The sequence below is a fragment of the Fundulus heteroclitus genome, chromosome 7 (assembly GCF_011125445.2).
Source record: "Fundulus heteroclitus isolate FHET01 chromosome 7, MU-UCD_Fhet_4.1, whole genome shotgun sequence".
Classification (NCBI taxonomy): Eukaryota; Metazoa; Chordata; class Actinopteri; order Cyprinodontiformes; family Fundulidae; genus Fundulus; species Fundulus heteroclitus.
Genome location: NC_046367.1, coordinates 1,872,212 through 1,888,952, shown reverse-complemented (window position 1 = coordinate 1,888,952; position 16,741 = coordinate 1,872,212). Strand labels below are relative to the sequence as shown.

The following is a 16,741-nucleotide window of genomic DNA, read 5'->3' as shown; positions in this document are numbered from 1 at the left end:
CAAAATCAATCATATTATATAGATTGGTCAAAAAATGTCCTATGTAAGGGAACCAGTTGATTGCTTCAAAGTCACGACAAGCAGCATTCACTCCTGAAGAAATGTAGGGCTACAGGGAGAGTTGTCTGCATTGTCCATGGCTTTGCAGCAATCCCTCATACTGAGCAAAAAGGAAGTGACAGTGGAAAGAAAAAACACCCATTAGCGGGAAGGAAAAACCTCCAGCAGGAACAGGGTCAGTATGAAAGGTCATCTGCCTCGACCGACTGGGGTTACAGAAGACAGAGCATAGACAACAAGGCAGACAAAAAAGCACAGAAGCAAACATTGATCCAGTAATCTGTTCTACATTAGATCATAATAGCGGGTGATCTGAACATATTTCTTGATAGATTTTCTTTTACCCAATTTATTTATTTTGCTAGCTAAGTAAACCTGGGAAGAGATCACTCATAGCCTCTTTAGTAATAGCACTGGGAGGAACATAAACAGCAGTGGCGGTGCCCTGAGCGGCTGCAGCTGCTACATCTCCCAACAACCTGCGAGTATTTGTACAAAAATATGCCGCTTAGCACGCTATGAACTATGCCTAGCACGCTACAAACTATACATTGATCCAGTAGGTTAGTATATGACCGCCAGCGCCTGCTGGAGTTACGGTCATCAAGTGTTTTTGGATGCCTAACTACAACTACTCTAGATTGATATGTGGGCTTCGAGTGCTTCGGGCACAAGTCCCAGAGGCCCAGAATACAGCGGACTCGCTGAGCAGCACATTACGGAGGGGGAGCAAATGTAGGCGGTGTGACCGGCAACGGAAGTGCGACTGTCGAGGTGGGCTAAAGCTAACCCCTACAAACCGCCGCACCCATCCATCTTGCTTTCCAACGTCCATTCACTGGACAACAAAACAGATAATTTACAACTTGAACTCTCCAAAGAGGGAGTTTTGAAACTGCTGCGCTCTCATCCTGACGGAGACATGGCTCAACTCAACGATACCGGACAACGCCGTTAGCCTGGAGGGGCTCGCTTTTTTCCAAGGGTTCCACAAAGAAAATGTACCCCAGATTTTTGGGTCCTTTTGTTATTGACTCGCTTGTTGGTCCCTCCGCTGTCTGGCTTAGACTCCCCGCTCACGTCAATGTTCACCCTTTGTTCCATGTCTCTCTCTGCTCAAATCTGCTCTGTCTAGTGGGACACACTTACCTCCTTCTTGGATTACTGGATCCTCACAATGAAAGCCAGACCAGTTGCCTGGACCCCATCACCCCTGTCACCTTCCTGAATAAATCTATTGAACTTTCACCTGTGTCCATGACTGTCTTATGAATCTGTCTGCTATCTGACTTTTTCACTTGAAAATGTGTCCATTAGCTCCTAGGGAGTATTGTTGGCCAGTGCAATCAACTGACTTTCTTTATTTTGAAAAGCTTGCAAAGATTGTCTTGTTTAAGTGCATTCTGAACCGGTGTCTGCCTCATCAAAAATGTAAATTATGGTAACACGTAATGACAATAACATTTCTTGATGATCATCACCGTTATATTTGGAGGAGAATGGAGAAGCTTGCATGCCGGAGAACACATCCTAGCTGCGAAGTACAGGGGTGGCATCATAATGTTTTACAGAAAAGACTGGTGCACTGCACAAAAATGATGGTATCATGATGAATTAACATGACTGTGAGGGGAAATGTTGTCTTTTTATAAAGTTTGTGTAAATATCTGGTTTAAACTACAATTATCATCCAATCAGCAAAATAAAAAGTTGTGGCCACTCACTATTTTCATTCATCCTGGTATGTTTCATTACAATGCATTCACATCAAACAATATCAAGTTTAAAAGTTAAGACAACACCTCACAATATGCTGGGTTTGGAGTACAGCTGTGGATAGGGAAAGGGCAGAGAGTCTCTGAGAACATATAGGTCGAATGAATGCATCTCCAAGGAATATGTTTATTTGTACATACCAAAAGAGTTCCCAAATTAAGCCCTCTCAGATCTTCTCATTAAGGCACACGGCGGGTAATATTCTATATTGCACGACATGCCATTAAACAGAAAAGGCACCCGTTCCTTTATCTTTCCCAGGGGTGTTCTGTGGACACATGCTGATATATCTGTCACAGAGTTCTTCTTTTCTTCAAACATATTTACAATAAATAAATATTTGTGGAAATTAGCTACTGTTGCAGTGGATGACATGATCCTTCAGTTTTACAATGAGCTATTTTACTGAAGTTCAGTATTACAGCTGCTGTGTTGTCACTCATCAGGGATGAACTGACTAATATCATGTCAGCACTTTTAGACTTTTTAGTTTCCTTGGCATGATCTTATATTCCCAACAATTAACGGGCGAAACATGGGATGCAAAATATTTTTGTAAAACAGGAAATTAACAAATTGTTAAACAGTGCAACTGCTTTCCAGTTCAAGTACAGTTTTTGTAAAATATGTGTTATTCCACTGATCTAATGAAAAACATTTTATGGTAAAACACTTATATGACCACACTGATAATACCATGCATCCTTTAAGAAAAGAGAAAGCTTTCACACTGAGATTACTTTATCTGTGTTCCTACTGATCTGAAATATCTCCAGTTGACAATTTCACAGTATGTGTCAGCAGCTGGAGGTCCATTGAGCATTAATTGAGCTTTAGAAAACATGGTTTGCCTTCTGTGCATGTAAACAACATTCCCATTACTGAGGTAACGCATCATTCCAGATTCATATAGACATCATATACGTAGACGCGTCGTTGGTCGGGTTCTGCCTATGCTGCTGCGATGTGTCAGAGCATCCGCCATGTTTAATGTGGCAGTTACTCAGTCACTTAAACAGTATCAGAGGGACTTTAATCTCAGAATATACTTTGTATTCGTAATATTTTTATTTTTGTAATATTACAAGTTTATTTTCGTATCCCTTAGCTTCATTCTCCTGAATTTATTCTCGTAAAGAAAAAAATAATTAAAATAATCTAACCTGGCCCTATTACTCCAGGAGTGAAATAATTCTTGAAACTGTGACTATTCTGGAAATGTTCCCTCTTAATTATCATAATATGATGTTTTTCTCATAACATTACCACTTTTATGTTTTTTTTTTTATTTTTTTATTTTATTGTCCTAGGTCTTTTTTTATTCATATTAGTAATTTACCTCTTTAATACTCCCCAAAAAGTCTGTTCCTAAAGTTTCACATGTGACACGGTTTTAGATTTAACAAACTGATCCTTATATTCATAACACATACACTATACACACACAAATATACATACATACATACATACATACATAATATATATATATATATATATATATATATATATATATATATATAATATAATATATATATATCTTTACAGTATGTTCAAGTCCTTCTAGGAGAATATTGTGATCAACTGTATCGAATGCAGCACTGATATCTAAACAGGACAAGTGCAGACACAAGTTCATTATCTGAGGCCATGAAAATATCATTGGTGACCTTTACCAGAGCTGTTTCACTGCTATGATGAGCTCTGAAGCCTGACTGAAATTCTTCAAATAGGTCATTACTTTGTAAATGTTCACATAGTTAATTAGCAACTACTTTCACAAGAATTTTTGATGAGAAAAGAAGATTAGATAGGTCTGTAATTTAATAAGTCATCTTGATCAAGAAATGGTTTCTTAAGTAAAGGTTTAATAAGTTCATATAATTACTTTAAAAGCCTATGGTACATATCCACTTACTAAGAATAGATTGCATGGTGGAGGCCTTATACTATGCACCTAATAAGGGTTTCTTTATTATTAGACACCCGCCTATGCATTGAAAATGCATGGCGGAGGCCTTATACTATGCACCTAATAAGGTTTTCTTTATTCCTTATTTATCTTTCGTCACCGTTAATACAGCCCAAACCGTAGGGTCTACCCCCAAATACTATATATCGAAACGTTCGTCTCGACGCCGCGATGAGGGATTTTTGTACTTGACATCATTTCGGCTTACAGTTGGAACAAAATTCACCAAAAACCACAAAATTCACCAAAAACCACTTCTTCAACACAGTTGACGTCTCAAAAATGCACGACTGAGCACGGTACTGGCGTTTTGGTCGAGTGGGCTAGGTCTCGGGCTGCCAAGCAGAAGATCTTAGGTTCGAATCCAAGCTGTGCCAATTTCAGATGATTACATTTTTACCCAACATTTCATTTGCCTTTGGCTTTAAACAACTGTATTTCAATTTAAATCAATACAGTTCACCTCATGCCTTTAACTTTTTTATTCACATATTTCATTTTTCATGCTACATTGAAGTATTTATTCATGTTTAAGAACACCAATTTTCAGACCTCTCAACTTTTATCAAAAGTTAAGAGTGAGATTATGCTAATTTGGGGGCGGGGGCTTGTTTGGGGGCAGGGCTAACCGGACCCTGGAAGAGCCGGTGGAGTCAACTCCATCTCATTTTCATCCCACCAGACAACGAAGTAGACATGTATTACTTTTGTTAAAAAAAGAGACGTATTAATACTTTATTGTTCAGTTAATGGATTAAAACATAAAAATACAAAATTGTTCAAATACTACTGACTAAAATTAAGTAGTTTTACGTTACTTGACCCGAATTCTTACACTGTTACACATTCCATCTATGGGTTGTTTATCATTGTAAATCTATAAAACCTGATTGGTGATTCAGGCTGAGTTTCATCAAGCCTTTATGGTCAACAATCTCTCCCTCAGCAGCAACACTGAAGCACACAGGTTCGCGCTGTGTCTTTACGCACGATCCAGCTGCTGATGTCTCCCTTTTTTCAGCTCCATGCACTTCTAGACTGTTACAGTTTATAACCATTATCACCTTTCACAGCGACAGGTTTCTCATCTCCAGTCGCCGCGCTGACCAGACAAATTTCTATTGCTCTCGTCAGTGCGCTCTGCTCTGGGCGGTGAGGTGGGCAGATTTTACCCCCGTTGTTGCGTTGCGGTGCGACGGATTAAACAGTGGGAAATGCATAACTAAATACTGTAAGGGCTCCTATAAAGGGAACAGGGGTACTGACAGGTTGAGATGAAGCCCCTGATGTTACAAGTTCTTTAAATGACCCTTAAAAGTGCGCACCTGAATTAAAGCGCGAGGCAGCAGCCCACCGAAACGCCACTGATTCTATGTTGTTAAAAACAAAAGAGCATGAAAACACAGCTACAGCTCTCCTATTGACTTTAACTGGCACACGTTGCTACCGATGTGAGGGATAAACATAGTGATTCACGTTTTGAATGGTGAACGGTGATAAAAGCACCTGCTCCGAGGGAAGGGGGGGGGGGGAGCAAGCGCTGAGGCACAGAAATATGGTGCATGTAGTTAAAAAATGCAGAATTAATAAAAACGAAACTTATAAACAGACCAAGTGGCGTTTTTAAACTGCATCTGGTTAGCAGAACTGTTTTATGATCCAGCGTGCAGCTACACTGAAAAAAAGATACTTTGGATCAACTTAAAAAAATTACTGTAATTTGTTACACCTAAATTTATTACTTTGTCTCAAATTAACTTTCTGATGTGGTTGAAATTATACATTGATTTACTAGAAATATATTTTTTTACTTTAAGCCAAAGAAAGAAACTGCATTCATACCAAGTAAAACTGTAATTTAGAACAAAGACCATAAACAAGTTTTATCCTTCGTTACAACTTAATTTTTTCAATTTGGAAAAATCAAGTTTTTTACATTACATATTAGTATAGATTTACTTTGGAATTAACTAATTGAAATGCTGTAATTTTGTTACATGAAATTTTTTTAATTTTTCTCAACTTAAATTTTTTAATCAGCACAAAGTCAAGTTTCTCTTGTACCTTACTCAAAACATTATATTTAGTCCCAAGCTAAAGTGTTACTCAATTTAAGTCAATGAGATTGTTTTGCCTTTTTATAACTCAAACTTTTACTACATTACAAGCCAATTTCCCTACAACATAAAACTAAAATTCACTGAAATGATTCACTCCAGATACAAATTAAAAACAGAAGATTCTCTTTAAAGGCCATTTATTTTTGATGAGTCTGAAAATATCATCTTTCAAAAGGCCAGTGCATATTTTACACAAAAATTAGGAAAAAGAAATGACATGTAAAATTAAACTAAATGTGGGTTTTTCCCATTTTCAGACCTAATGAAACTGCAAAATCATCAACTTACACATCTCAACATGTAAAATACTTTTTTCACCTCTTTAAAACTTCAGAGATCCAAAGTGACAGTAGTAAAACAGTATAAACATTGCTGTCATTGCTAACATTTGAAATACCCATTAAGAGTATGAAAATGAACTTTAACCATTACAAATGTAGGAGACCCCAAAAAATTAAGAAAAAAAAAACACAGGTGCTGTGGGTTAAAATATCAAACCCAGTTAAAATAAAACAGAAAAAAACACAGCTAGTGCTCTGATGTGACTTACTGAATTTAGTATTCACATTTCAAAGGTTATATACATGCCACAATATTTCTACAACAGAAATAAATCCAACACAAAAAATAAAAATCACAAATTAAATAGTATTTTGAATTAAGTCTAATGTCTCCCTTATGTAACAATGACCCCTTAGATTAACCTGCAATGCCTTTGAACAGAAGCAATAAAACCAAACATGCAACCGTCTTTCTTTGACCAACCCCATATTTAGAGCTTGACACTCAGACTGCACACTCTGCGTGTCATTCTCTTTGGTTCAATCTCCATGAAGACTTTCTGCAGCGCATCGAAAGTGTGTCTGAGCTCACCTGGATAGCTTAAGTTCATAGCATAGATGAGGCCAAATAAGAGAGCACATCAATGTGCGATTGATGGCAGCTCATTAAGCACCTCCACACCTTCAATAATGATGCCTATGTCACATGGTGGCTTTAACGGATCCTCTTCCTCCCTGATGACAAACACGGCCATTGTGCACTGCTGAAGCTCTCTTTCTGCGTCATCCTTTTCAACAACCTGACAAAAAAAGACATTTATTGTACTCCTGAATGTCAAATGAATCAAGAAAGCACAATTTATGTTACACTTTTAAAAATGTGTTGTGTCAGATCTCATTAAAATCCTGATCGAAGTAGCAACAGTTATGTTATAAAACCAACAGGTTTGTAAACTCCTCATCTCCACCCCATGTCCGACAGTTCTATTTCATATAGGCGTAGCCCTTTAAGGCCGTCGCTAGTGGGTTTATCCCTTCGCGCGCGCGCGAGCACTGAAAACTTTAGTCCACGCCCACCTGCTGTGTGGGCCCCACTCCGGTCAGTATAAATAACGGTCAGACCGGACAATCGGCTCCCATTTTTTCTTCAGCGACTGAAGAGCACTGATCAAGATCAAGATGTCCAGCAGCAGAGGCAGCAGCATTCGTCTGTGCCTCTCCTGCCAGAACAGCTACATCATGGGGTTCGACCTCCATGCCGTGTGCGAGCGCTGCCTCGGTCCGCGGCATGCAGGGCGAGCCCTCACGCCCCGTTCCTCCTGCCCCTTCTGTGAGCTCCTCCCGCTGGAGGACAAACAGAGGAGGGTAGCTAGCTTCACGGCGGCCGCCGAGGAGGCTTTTCCCGCCATGGACAGCTACCCGCTGGACGCGTTCTTTAACGCTGGGCAGGAATCTAACGGTTCCCGCCTCAACAACGATGGCCAGCAGCGGCCCCCGCTACCGCTTCTCAGCCGCGGAGCTGGGCCGAGGAGGAGGAGCAGCTGGGCGGACGTTCAGCCGCTCCTCGTCTCCCGCCATCAGCTACCGCCCCGCTCCCGGCCGTTGGTGCGCTCCTCCTGGAGCTGCCAGCGATGATCCGGAGGGCAGCGCACCGTAAAGGTCTGGCTGTGCCGTTACCCCAAACCCCGCCTCGATCAGACGATCTAGCGGGACGGTTCGGTTCGGTTCACGTCCGCCCGCCCGGACCCGATCTGGCCTCAGTATCCTGCTGTCACGGCATATCTGTCTGATTCAGCAGCTGAGCCCGCCAAATTAAAGGCGCCGGTCTCCACATACGCGCCTTTAACACGGGTGGAAGGATTCACCGAACGGTGTTTTCCTCCCGTCCCTCCTCTGGAGGCCAGCCTCGCCTCCGTGTTTGGGGTTGAGACCAACAGCCTCGCTGGACAGCGGCCTGTTCCCCCCGAGAAACACGATCAGCTGACCGTGGGGTTTTCCGACAGATCTCATCAGTGTGCCGTTCAGCTTGCTGCGGCCACTAATAATATCGCTCTCCTGGCCTTCGATCTCTCGAAGACGGCAGAGGAGCTGGATCTGCCGGCCGAGGCGAAGAACCAGCTCTGCAGCTCCGCTGACGCCATCCTGAGCCTCTGCGCGGCTTCAGCTGTCTGCTCTGCCCGCATCGCTGCCTGGCAAACGATGATCCAGCGGAACATCTGGCTGCATCTTTTTTCCTCCATCCCGGAGGATCTGAAAAAGGAGATGCTGGGGAGCCCCATCAGCCAGGATGCCCTGTTCGGGCCTCATTTTAAGTCGGCGCTGGAAAAGCTCCAGAAAACCGCCGAGGAGTCGGATACGCTTCGGGACCTGGTGCGGCCTCGCTCCGGCACCCGCGTCCCTCGCTCCTCTGATGGCTGGCGGGACCGCCGTAACCAGCGGCAGGAGTCCAGACGCTCCACGGCTCCCGGACTCTCCCGCTCCGCTCCTCCAGCAGCCTCCGCCTCCTCCCGGCACCAGCAGCCCTGCCCAGCGCGGCAGCCTGCGGCCCAGAGAGGCCGTCATCAGCCGAGAGGACAGAGGAGACAGGAGGCAGGAAATGTGTGTCATTTAGAATCTATGAAATGTTTTAAAATAAAACATAAACCTTCCTCAGAAGGCAAAATCCCAGCAAATTCCAGCCTTGCAGTGAGATCGGACGATCCCACAGCGGCTTCACACACATTCTCCACCCACGGTGAGCCGGTAGCCTCTAAACTTTCGTTTCAGACGCTCCGTTACCTCACGAGTCCTGAGCGGAGTGTCCCTCCCACTCCAGCCGAGACAATCCCTGAGCGGCCTGAGCCCAGAGAAACTCTCTGCGGTCAGCCTAGGCTCACTGACGCTGCTGCTGCTCCTCTTCCTCACTCCTCACACCGTGGGAGCAGAGGAAAATCAGCACAGCGGCAGCCAGCTGGTAAACGACGTTTTACCCACGCTGACGTCTCTGGTGGTGTAACGTCAGGTGGAACCGCTCTATTAGAGCAACATGTTCCCAGAAAACCTCCCTGCGCTCAGCCAGAGCCCACCGGGTTCTCTGCTGATGTCTCCTTCTCTCCTCCTCACTCATCGCGCAGTAGGAGCGGAGCAGAGACCTCGCTGTCATCACAGCAGCCGGCTGTGAAGCGACGTGTTATCCACACTTCCTCACAGCCCGGCCCTGCTGCCCCTCAGAACCCTGAGGCGGGTCTGCAGGTTAAAGCCGTGGTTCGGGCTGACCCACAGCAATTTCTGCTCGGGCCCCCCATGGGTTCCCCCCGGAGAATCTCCGAGGAGGACGGCGGCAGGGGCCCTAGCCTGGCTCGTAGCCACGAGCGCCATGGCGCAGCAGATCAATGCGCGTCCGCTCTCAGAGCGCTGCTCAGAGTGGCGGCGCGTATGTTCCCTGGACAGGTGGATGGACAGACTGATCAGCAGAGGCTACACGCTGCAGTTCCTGTCTCACCCTCCACGGTTCACAGGCATCGTGGAGACGGTTCTGGCCTCTCCAGAGCAGAGCGCTGCTCTCCTGTCGGAACTGTGGGAACTCCTGGAAAAAGACGTCATTTCCAGGGTTCCCCACGGGGAGGAAAACACGGGGTTCTACTCCCGTTATTTCCTGGTCCCAAAAAGAACGGGAGGAATGAGACCCATTCTAGATCTGTCCCTGTTCAACAAGACGATCGTGGAGAGACGGTTCCACATGCTGACAATCAGACAGCTGCTGGAGAACGTTCACCAGAACGACTGGTTCACCTCCATAGATCTGAAGGACGCATACTTCCATGTTCCCATCATCCCGAAACACAGGAAGTATCTGCGCTTCTCCTTCCAGGGGATTCCCTATCAGTACAACCGCCTGCCGTTCGGTTACTCTCTGGCCCCACGCACGTTCTCCAAATGCGTGGAAACGGCGCTGCAGCCGCTGCGCTCCGCAGGAATGAGAATCCTCTTTTATCTGGACGATCTGCTCTTGCTGGCTCGATCCAGAGAGGAAGCGGCGGTGCAGACCAGAGCTCTGGCCACACACCTGACAGAACTGGGCTTCTCCTTAAACTGGGAGAAAAGTTCTGTTCTCCCGTCCCAGCTGATAGTTTATCTGGGCGTGGAGCTAAACTCGGCCACCATGAGAGCCCGACTCTCACAGCCCAGAGCAGACGCGCTGTCCGCGCTGCTCCGCCGGGTCAGACCTTACAGCACAGTGACAGCTCTGACCGTCATGCGGCTGCTGGGGATGATGTCAGCGGCCCACGTGGTGGTTCCGCTGGGTCTGCTTCACATGAGGCGCCTGCAGAGATGGTTCACGCGCCTGCGCATAGACCCTGTGCGCCACAAGAGGCGGATGATTGCAGTCCCTCCGTCAGTGGCAGCCGACATGGCCCACTGGGGAAACCCACCCACTCTGTCAGAGGGAGTTCCCCTCAGCAGACCTACGTCACACGTCCCGGTGTTCACAGACGCGTCGCTGTCGGGCTGGGGAGGGACGTGTCTGTCCCAGGTAGTGGGAGACAAGTGGCCAGACCACACGTCTCTCCACATAAACGTGCTGGAGCTCCTCACGGTGCTGAAGGTGACTCAGCATTTCGCTCCCCTGCTGCGGGATCAGCATGTTCTGATCCACACCGACAACAGAGTCGCAGCGGCGTACATAAACCGGCAAGGCGGCGTGCGCTCAGCTCAGCTGCTGAACGTGGCCAGACGGCTGCTGTGCTGGGCACGCACCAACCTGCTCTCCATCAGAGCAGTTTACATCCCCGGTGTCCTGAACAGAGGAGCGGACATCATGTCCAGAGGGGGTCCTCGTCACGGAGACTGGACCCTCCACCACGACCTGATCTCTCAGATCTGGAGCAGGTTCGGCAGGCCAGCAGTGGACCTGTTCTCCACACGAGAGAACGCACAGTGTCAGCTGTGGTTCTCCCTGAGCCCGAAGAAGGATCCTCCTCTAGGAGTGGACGCCTTCGCTCATCCGTGGCCACAGACGCTCCTTTACGCCTTCCCTCCGGTTCCGCTGATACCGCGGCTCCTGGACCGGGTTCGCGGCGAACAGCATCGGGTGATTCTCATAGCCCCCGAGCGCACAGGAGCTCCGTGGTTCCCCAACCTGCAGCAGTTGCTGTCAGGCCGCCCGTGGCAGCTGCCGTGGAGGGAGGATGCGCTCCTCCAGGCAGGAGGAGCGATCAGGAGCTACCCGGAAATAGGCCAGCGTCTCTGGGCCTGGCCGCTGAACGGGAGCGCTTAGAGAGGCTCGGTCTTCCACAAGATGTCGTGCGCACCATTCAGGGCGCACGGGCCGCCTCTACAACAGCGCTATATGCGTCAAAATGGAAAGCTTTTGAGCGCTGGTGTGCGGAGAAAGGCGTGGATCCCATTTCATGTCCTCTAGCCTGCATATTGACGTTTCTCCAGCTGCTCATGGACAGGAATTTAGCACTCAGCACAATTAAGACTTATACTGCGGCTATTTCCTCTTGTCATGAAGGTTTTGGTGACAGAACTGTCTTTAACCATCCTCTGACTAAGCGCTTCCTGAGAGGTGTACGCAGACACAGACCCGTGTCACGTCCACTGGTTCCTCAGTGGGATTTAGCGCTGGTTTTTCGCGCTTTGGTTAAAGCACCTTTTGAGCCTTTAGATCAGGCTCCAATGAAACTGCTGTCATTGAAAACAGCTCTGCTGTTAGCGCTGACGTCTGCAAAGAGAGTGAGCGATCTGTCCGCCCTCTCTGTTGCTCCTTCCTGTCTCAGCGTACAGGGGGACGGCAGCTCAGCGGTGCTGCGTCCTAATCCTGCGTTCACACCCAAGAGCATCACAAGCTCTTTCAGATCGAGGGTGATAACTTTGAATGGCTTCTATCCTCCTCCTCACAGCTCTGAGGAGGAAGTCATGCGCCATCTCCTCTGTCCCGTGCGCGCGCTCTCGTGTTACGTGGCGCGCACGGCTGCACTGCGCCGCACAGAGCGCCTGTTTGTGCATTACAGAGACAATTCTGCAGGACAGCCTTTATCTGCGCAGCGCCTCTCACACTGGCTGTGTGAGGCTATTTCTCAGGCTTATGTTTCCTCTGGGTTGGAGCCTCCAGAGAAGCTCAGAGCTCACTCCACCAGAGGGATCTCCTCCTCCACAGCACTGCATGGAGGAATGACAGTGGAAGACATCTGCACGGCAGCTTCCTGGTCATCTCCGTGCTCATTTATCAGGTTTTACCTGCGCGATGTCTCAGCTTTCTCCATGACTCATTCTGTTCTCAGAGTTCTGACAGAATGATCATTACGCTCATCTGGACAACCTCCTCCCACCTGCAGTGGGAAAGGTTTATTCTCCAGTCCCATTTGGCGACCTCTGCTGTTTGCTGTTGATCTTCTCTCTCTGTTACCAGAGATGATGAAGACAAAAACGAGCAGGCATGTTTATGTTGCAGCATTATGGTTCAGCTGCTAATTGTTTCCTGCCCCTCTCAGGGGTTGTTCGCCTGCTCCGTTCATTGTTAGACGGTTACAGTTTGTAACTTGTCCTCTTCGTCATTGGCAGCAGGTTTGGTTTCAACCTCTGCCCAGACCTCTGCGCTGTGGTGTGCACCACTACAGAGAGGATGACATCTTAATGACTGAAGAGTGTTATCTCTGCGAGCCTTTGGCTAGTTCTACGCAGCGTTAATGTTACAGTTCATAACCTTCGTTATCACTGTTCACAGACTCTGGTCTGTCATTCAGCCTCCGTCCTGAACAGAGAGGTTCCTCCTCTCGGTGGTTCAGCTGCGCATTGCGCTTCTGAGTGCGTAATTACGCACACTGGAGGCTGAGGTGAAGTTCCTTGTGAGAACATGTGGTTTAGGCTTGTGGTTCGGTTGGACCCAGTGAGGCATGGACCACATCCTGCTTCGCCTTTAAACCCACTAGCGACGGCCTTAAAGGGCGGAGCCTATATGAAATAGAACGTTGGTTACGTACCGTAACCCAAGATTCTATGAATATAGGCGTAGCCCTTTAAGTTCTGGGCCTCACTGGTTCCTGAATGGCTGAAGAAAAATAGCTATTTGGGAGCCGATTGTCCGGTCTGACCGTTATTTATACTGACCGGAGTGGGGCCCACACAGCAGGTGGGCGTGGACTAAAGTTTTCAGTGCTCGCGCGCGCGCGAAGGGATAAACCCACTAGCGACGGCCTTAAAGGGCTACGCCTATATTCATAGAATCTTGGGTTACGGTACGTAACCAACGTTTTTCTCTCTGCACGCAACCCCTCCTAGTCCGTGGGCCAGAATCTGTAGGACGTCTCCTTAAGACATTTCGTATGAACTGTCAGGGGGCAACTTTCTTGCACTTGGATCAGTTGCTACACATAGCAGTGATCTCAAAACACCAATGTTCCCACGTTTTCACTTGCACATTAATAAGTTAAAGCTGATAAATCTAAACTGTTGCGCTCCGGTCCAAGAGGTCATGTGATTCGATCTTTGCTGCTCAGCCAATCAGATCGCTGTATTGTCAGCTAAGTGCGTTCAACCATTTCATCATGGCTGCGCCCGTAAAGGGTTGTATGCGTTTTTTTCCAGACGAAGAAAGCCCAATAATAGCATTTTCTGGCTCTAGTTGACAAAGATCTTTATGGCAAGAAGAAAGAAATAGCCCAGTCCATCCATCATTCATTTTCTAACACGATTGTCCCTGCTGGGATCTTGGGGGGTGCTGGTGTCTATCTCCAGCTGTCAATGGGCGAGAGGCGGGGTACACCCTGGACAGGTTGCCAGTCTATCGCAGGGCAGAAATAGCCCAGACTTTTGCCCAATTTACTGTGAAAATGCTATTATTGGGCTTTCTTTGTCTGGAAACAAATGTTTACAACCGTTTACAGGCGTAGCCATGATGAACTGTTGAACTCGCTCAGCTGACAATACAGCGATCTGATTGGCTGAGCAGCAAAAATCGAATCACATGACCTCTTTGACCGGAGCGCCACAGTTTAGATTTTTTTATCGGCTATAACTTATTAATGTGCAAGTGAAAACGTGGGAACATTGGTGTTTTGAGATCACTGCTATGTGTAGCAACTTATCCCGGTGGAAGAAAGTTGCCGTCTGACATTTCAGACGAAAAGTCACCATACAGATTCTGGCCCATGGCCTCTCCCCCTCAACAATCCCGACTAAGCAGAGCAAAGTACTGGGTCGCTCGGGGGACCAAAACCAAGTGAAAGTTAAGCGCCAGATAAATGTGTATGCAAAGGTAACCTGTGATTTACAAAGCCTGGGGCTTCACAAAAGCTGTTAGCAGCGCACCGCACAGTACATCTGTGCTGCGGCTGTAGTGACTACGCTCACCCCCTTCCGCTCAACAGTAGCATGTGCACCCTGAAAGAGCAACATTTGCACAGGACTACTCAGTTTTTGGTGGGAAACCCTGCAGACATTTTAAATGGGATCAGCAATTGTATATGAATTTATCATAAATTAACCTAAGTAATTTATTGGGAACTGAGCTCATGTAAATGAACTTTTCTGAAGTTTAAGTGATTAACAGCAAAATATCGTACCAGAAACTCCTTGATCAGTTTTTGTACATCTTCCCCAAGGTACAAGATGAGGCACTTCAGCAGACACTCTCTCTTTAGGCTCACATCTAGGCTCTAGGTGAGAGTGCAAAACACAAACCATACAACTTGACTAAAGATGCAAACATGTACATGTCTAAATGAGAACTTAGATCTGCAGTAATTGCTGCCAAACCGGTGAATAGCCTGTCAAAATCAGATGAGAAACATTCTACTTCTTCCAAAACGATCTAATTTCACAATCCAGTGTTCTGATAGTGACACATGAAAATTATTGCTTTTATTTACAATTTTTTCTGATACGCTAGTTTTGCAACACTAAGCAAATACATACCTGATCAAGAACCTTCAATACATCGCGTGTCTTCTCTCTGATAGCTCCTCCCTTGTTCCTGATGATCTCCATCAGCTTACCATGGTGCTTGTCCAAAGAGGCCAGGAATCGTGGTTGAAGTGGAACAGTAGTAATCCTCATAAATTCAGCATTGATCTGCATAAAAACAATATCACAAGCAAATGTTATTATATTTCACATCAAAACTGTGTGGTGTGTCTCATCTTTCTATGACAAGACCTAAACATGCATTCTGAATTGCTTTGGCTCAGTTGATACATGATTTATAGGCCACTCCTGAACTATTGCCATTACTGGAAAAAAAATACTTACCTCGTCCACTGAGAACAATGCAGGCCATCTTTCTTTCACCTGTTCCACTCCTAGTTCCTTTGTCACAATTTCCTGTCTTCGCAGAGAAAAAGTCTTGTCCATTTTATTCTTGATCAATGCACGATTGTTTCGCTTCTTTGCTTCGCTCAGAAGTGTCACTCTCTCAGCTTCCAAAATATCTTGAGTCTCTCCAGTTGGAATGTCAGGAATGTGGTTGGCTTCTCCTCTCCGTGGTCTCTTCACGTTTTTTGCTGGCAATGCATCCTCCGCACCTTTGTACTTCAGTGAATTTGCAAGTAATTCAGCACATCCAATGCCCTTTAGCTGAGTTCGGTAGTTGCCCATCTTTGTCTTCAGCCGACATTTCCATCCATAGCAACCATTGTACGAACCAGGTTCATAGAGGCATGGATGCTTCTTGATTAGTGCTTCGGCTACAGCACTGAAGTCAGCATCTGTTGGGTAGGGTTTATACTTGTAAATCTCTTCAGCTACCTTTTTTAGAATATCTGTTATTGTTTTAGGACTTGCTGTGAGTGGTCTCTTGTTTGACCGATACACTGCATTTGCCTTTTCTAACTGCAGTTCAGTGTCATAGGAGAACGTTGGCATTGGAAACTCTCTTGGCCACATCTGGGTTCTTGTAGAGACAGAGCTGGAAGGTGAGGACAGGAGCTCTGTGTCATCTGTCTGAGTAGACTCTACATCATTACATCCAGGGATGGCTTGGCTATCATCAGTTACTGGGATGACCTTGATAGTTGCCACATTTTCAAGTTCACTAGTAGATGTCAAGTTCACTAGTGCATCACTAAAGTCTCTATCTTGGTACTGTAGTCTAAACTTGCCATTTACTCCACACATCTTCCTCACTTGGTTTAAAAGCTCTTCCACAGTCTCTGGAATTCCACCAGGCAGAATTAGCTTCCTGGTGTCATCAGGATTTAAAATCACTCGCAACTTAGCTGGCCTTTTCTCTGCCATGTCAGCTTATCCAAAGGGATCTAGAAAAGACAAGAATTAATACACAGTATTAGTTGTGGTACAAAATTGTCCATAACATACAGAATTATGGTGAAAATATAAGGCAGTTCACTAAAGCAAGTAAGAGGGAGGGAAAAATCAAACTGTTAAGGCCTAATGTTACCTTCAAAACGATATGGCAATTAGAAGAAAAGGGGACATTCTTTGCAAAATGGGTGAATATTTTAATGAAAATTAAATGGAGAAAAGAAACAAAGGGAAGCTAAAGAAAAATCTGATAATTGAGAAAACCTACACCCATTCATATAAAACCTATAGAT

At 46.0% G+C, this 16,741-nt stretch overlaps 1 protein-coding gene across 1 annotated transcript; it reads right to left on the bottom strand.

Annotated features, from left to right (window-relative positions):
- Positions 1-14,486: 14,486 nt before the first annotated feature.
- Positions 14,487-16,400, bottom strand: LOC118563631. Its single transcript, XM_036138715.1, has 4 exons — positions 15,438-16,400; positions 15,105-15,260; positions 14,753-14,845; positions 14,487-14,570 (listed from the first exon to the last, which is right to left on the bottom strand). Exons 1-4 carry the CDS (start codon positions 16,299-16,301, stop codon positions 14,487-14,489), a joined length of 1,197 nt encoding a protein of 398 aa, XP_035994608.1. The 5' UTR covers positions 16,302-16,400.
- Positions 16,401-16,741: the final 341 nt, after the last annotated feature.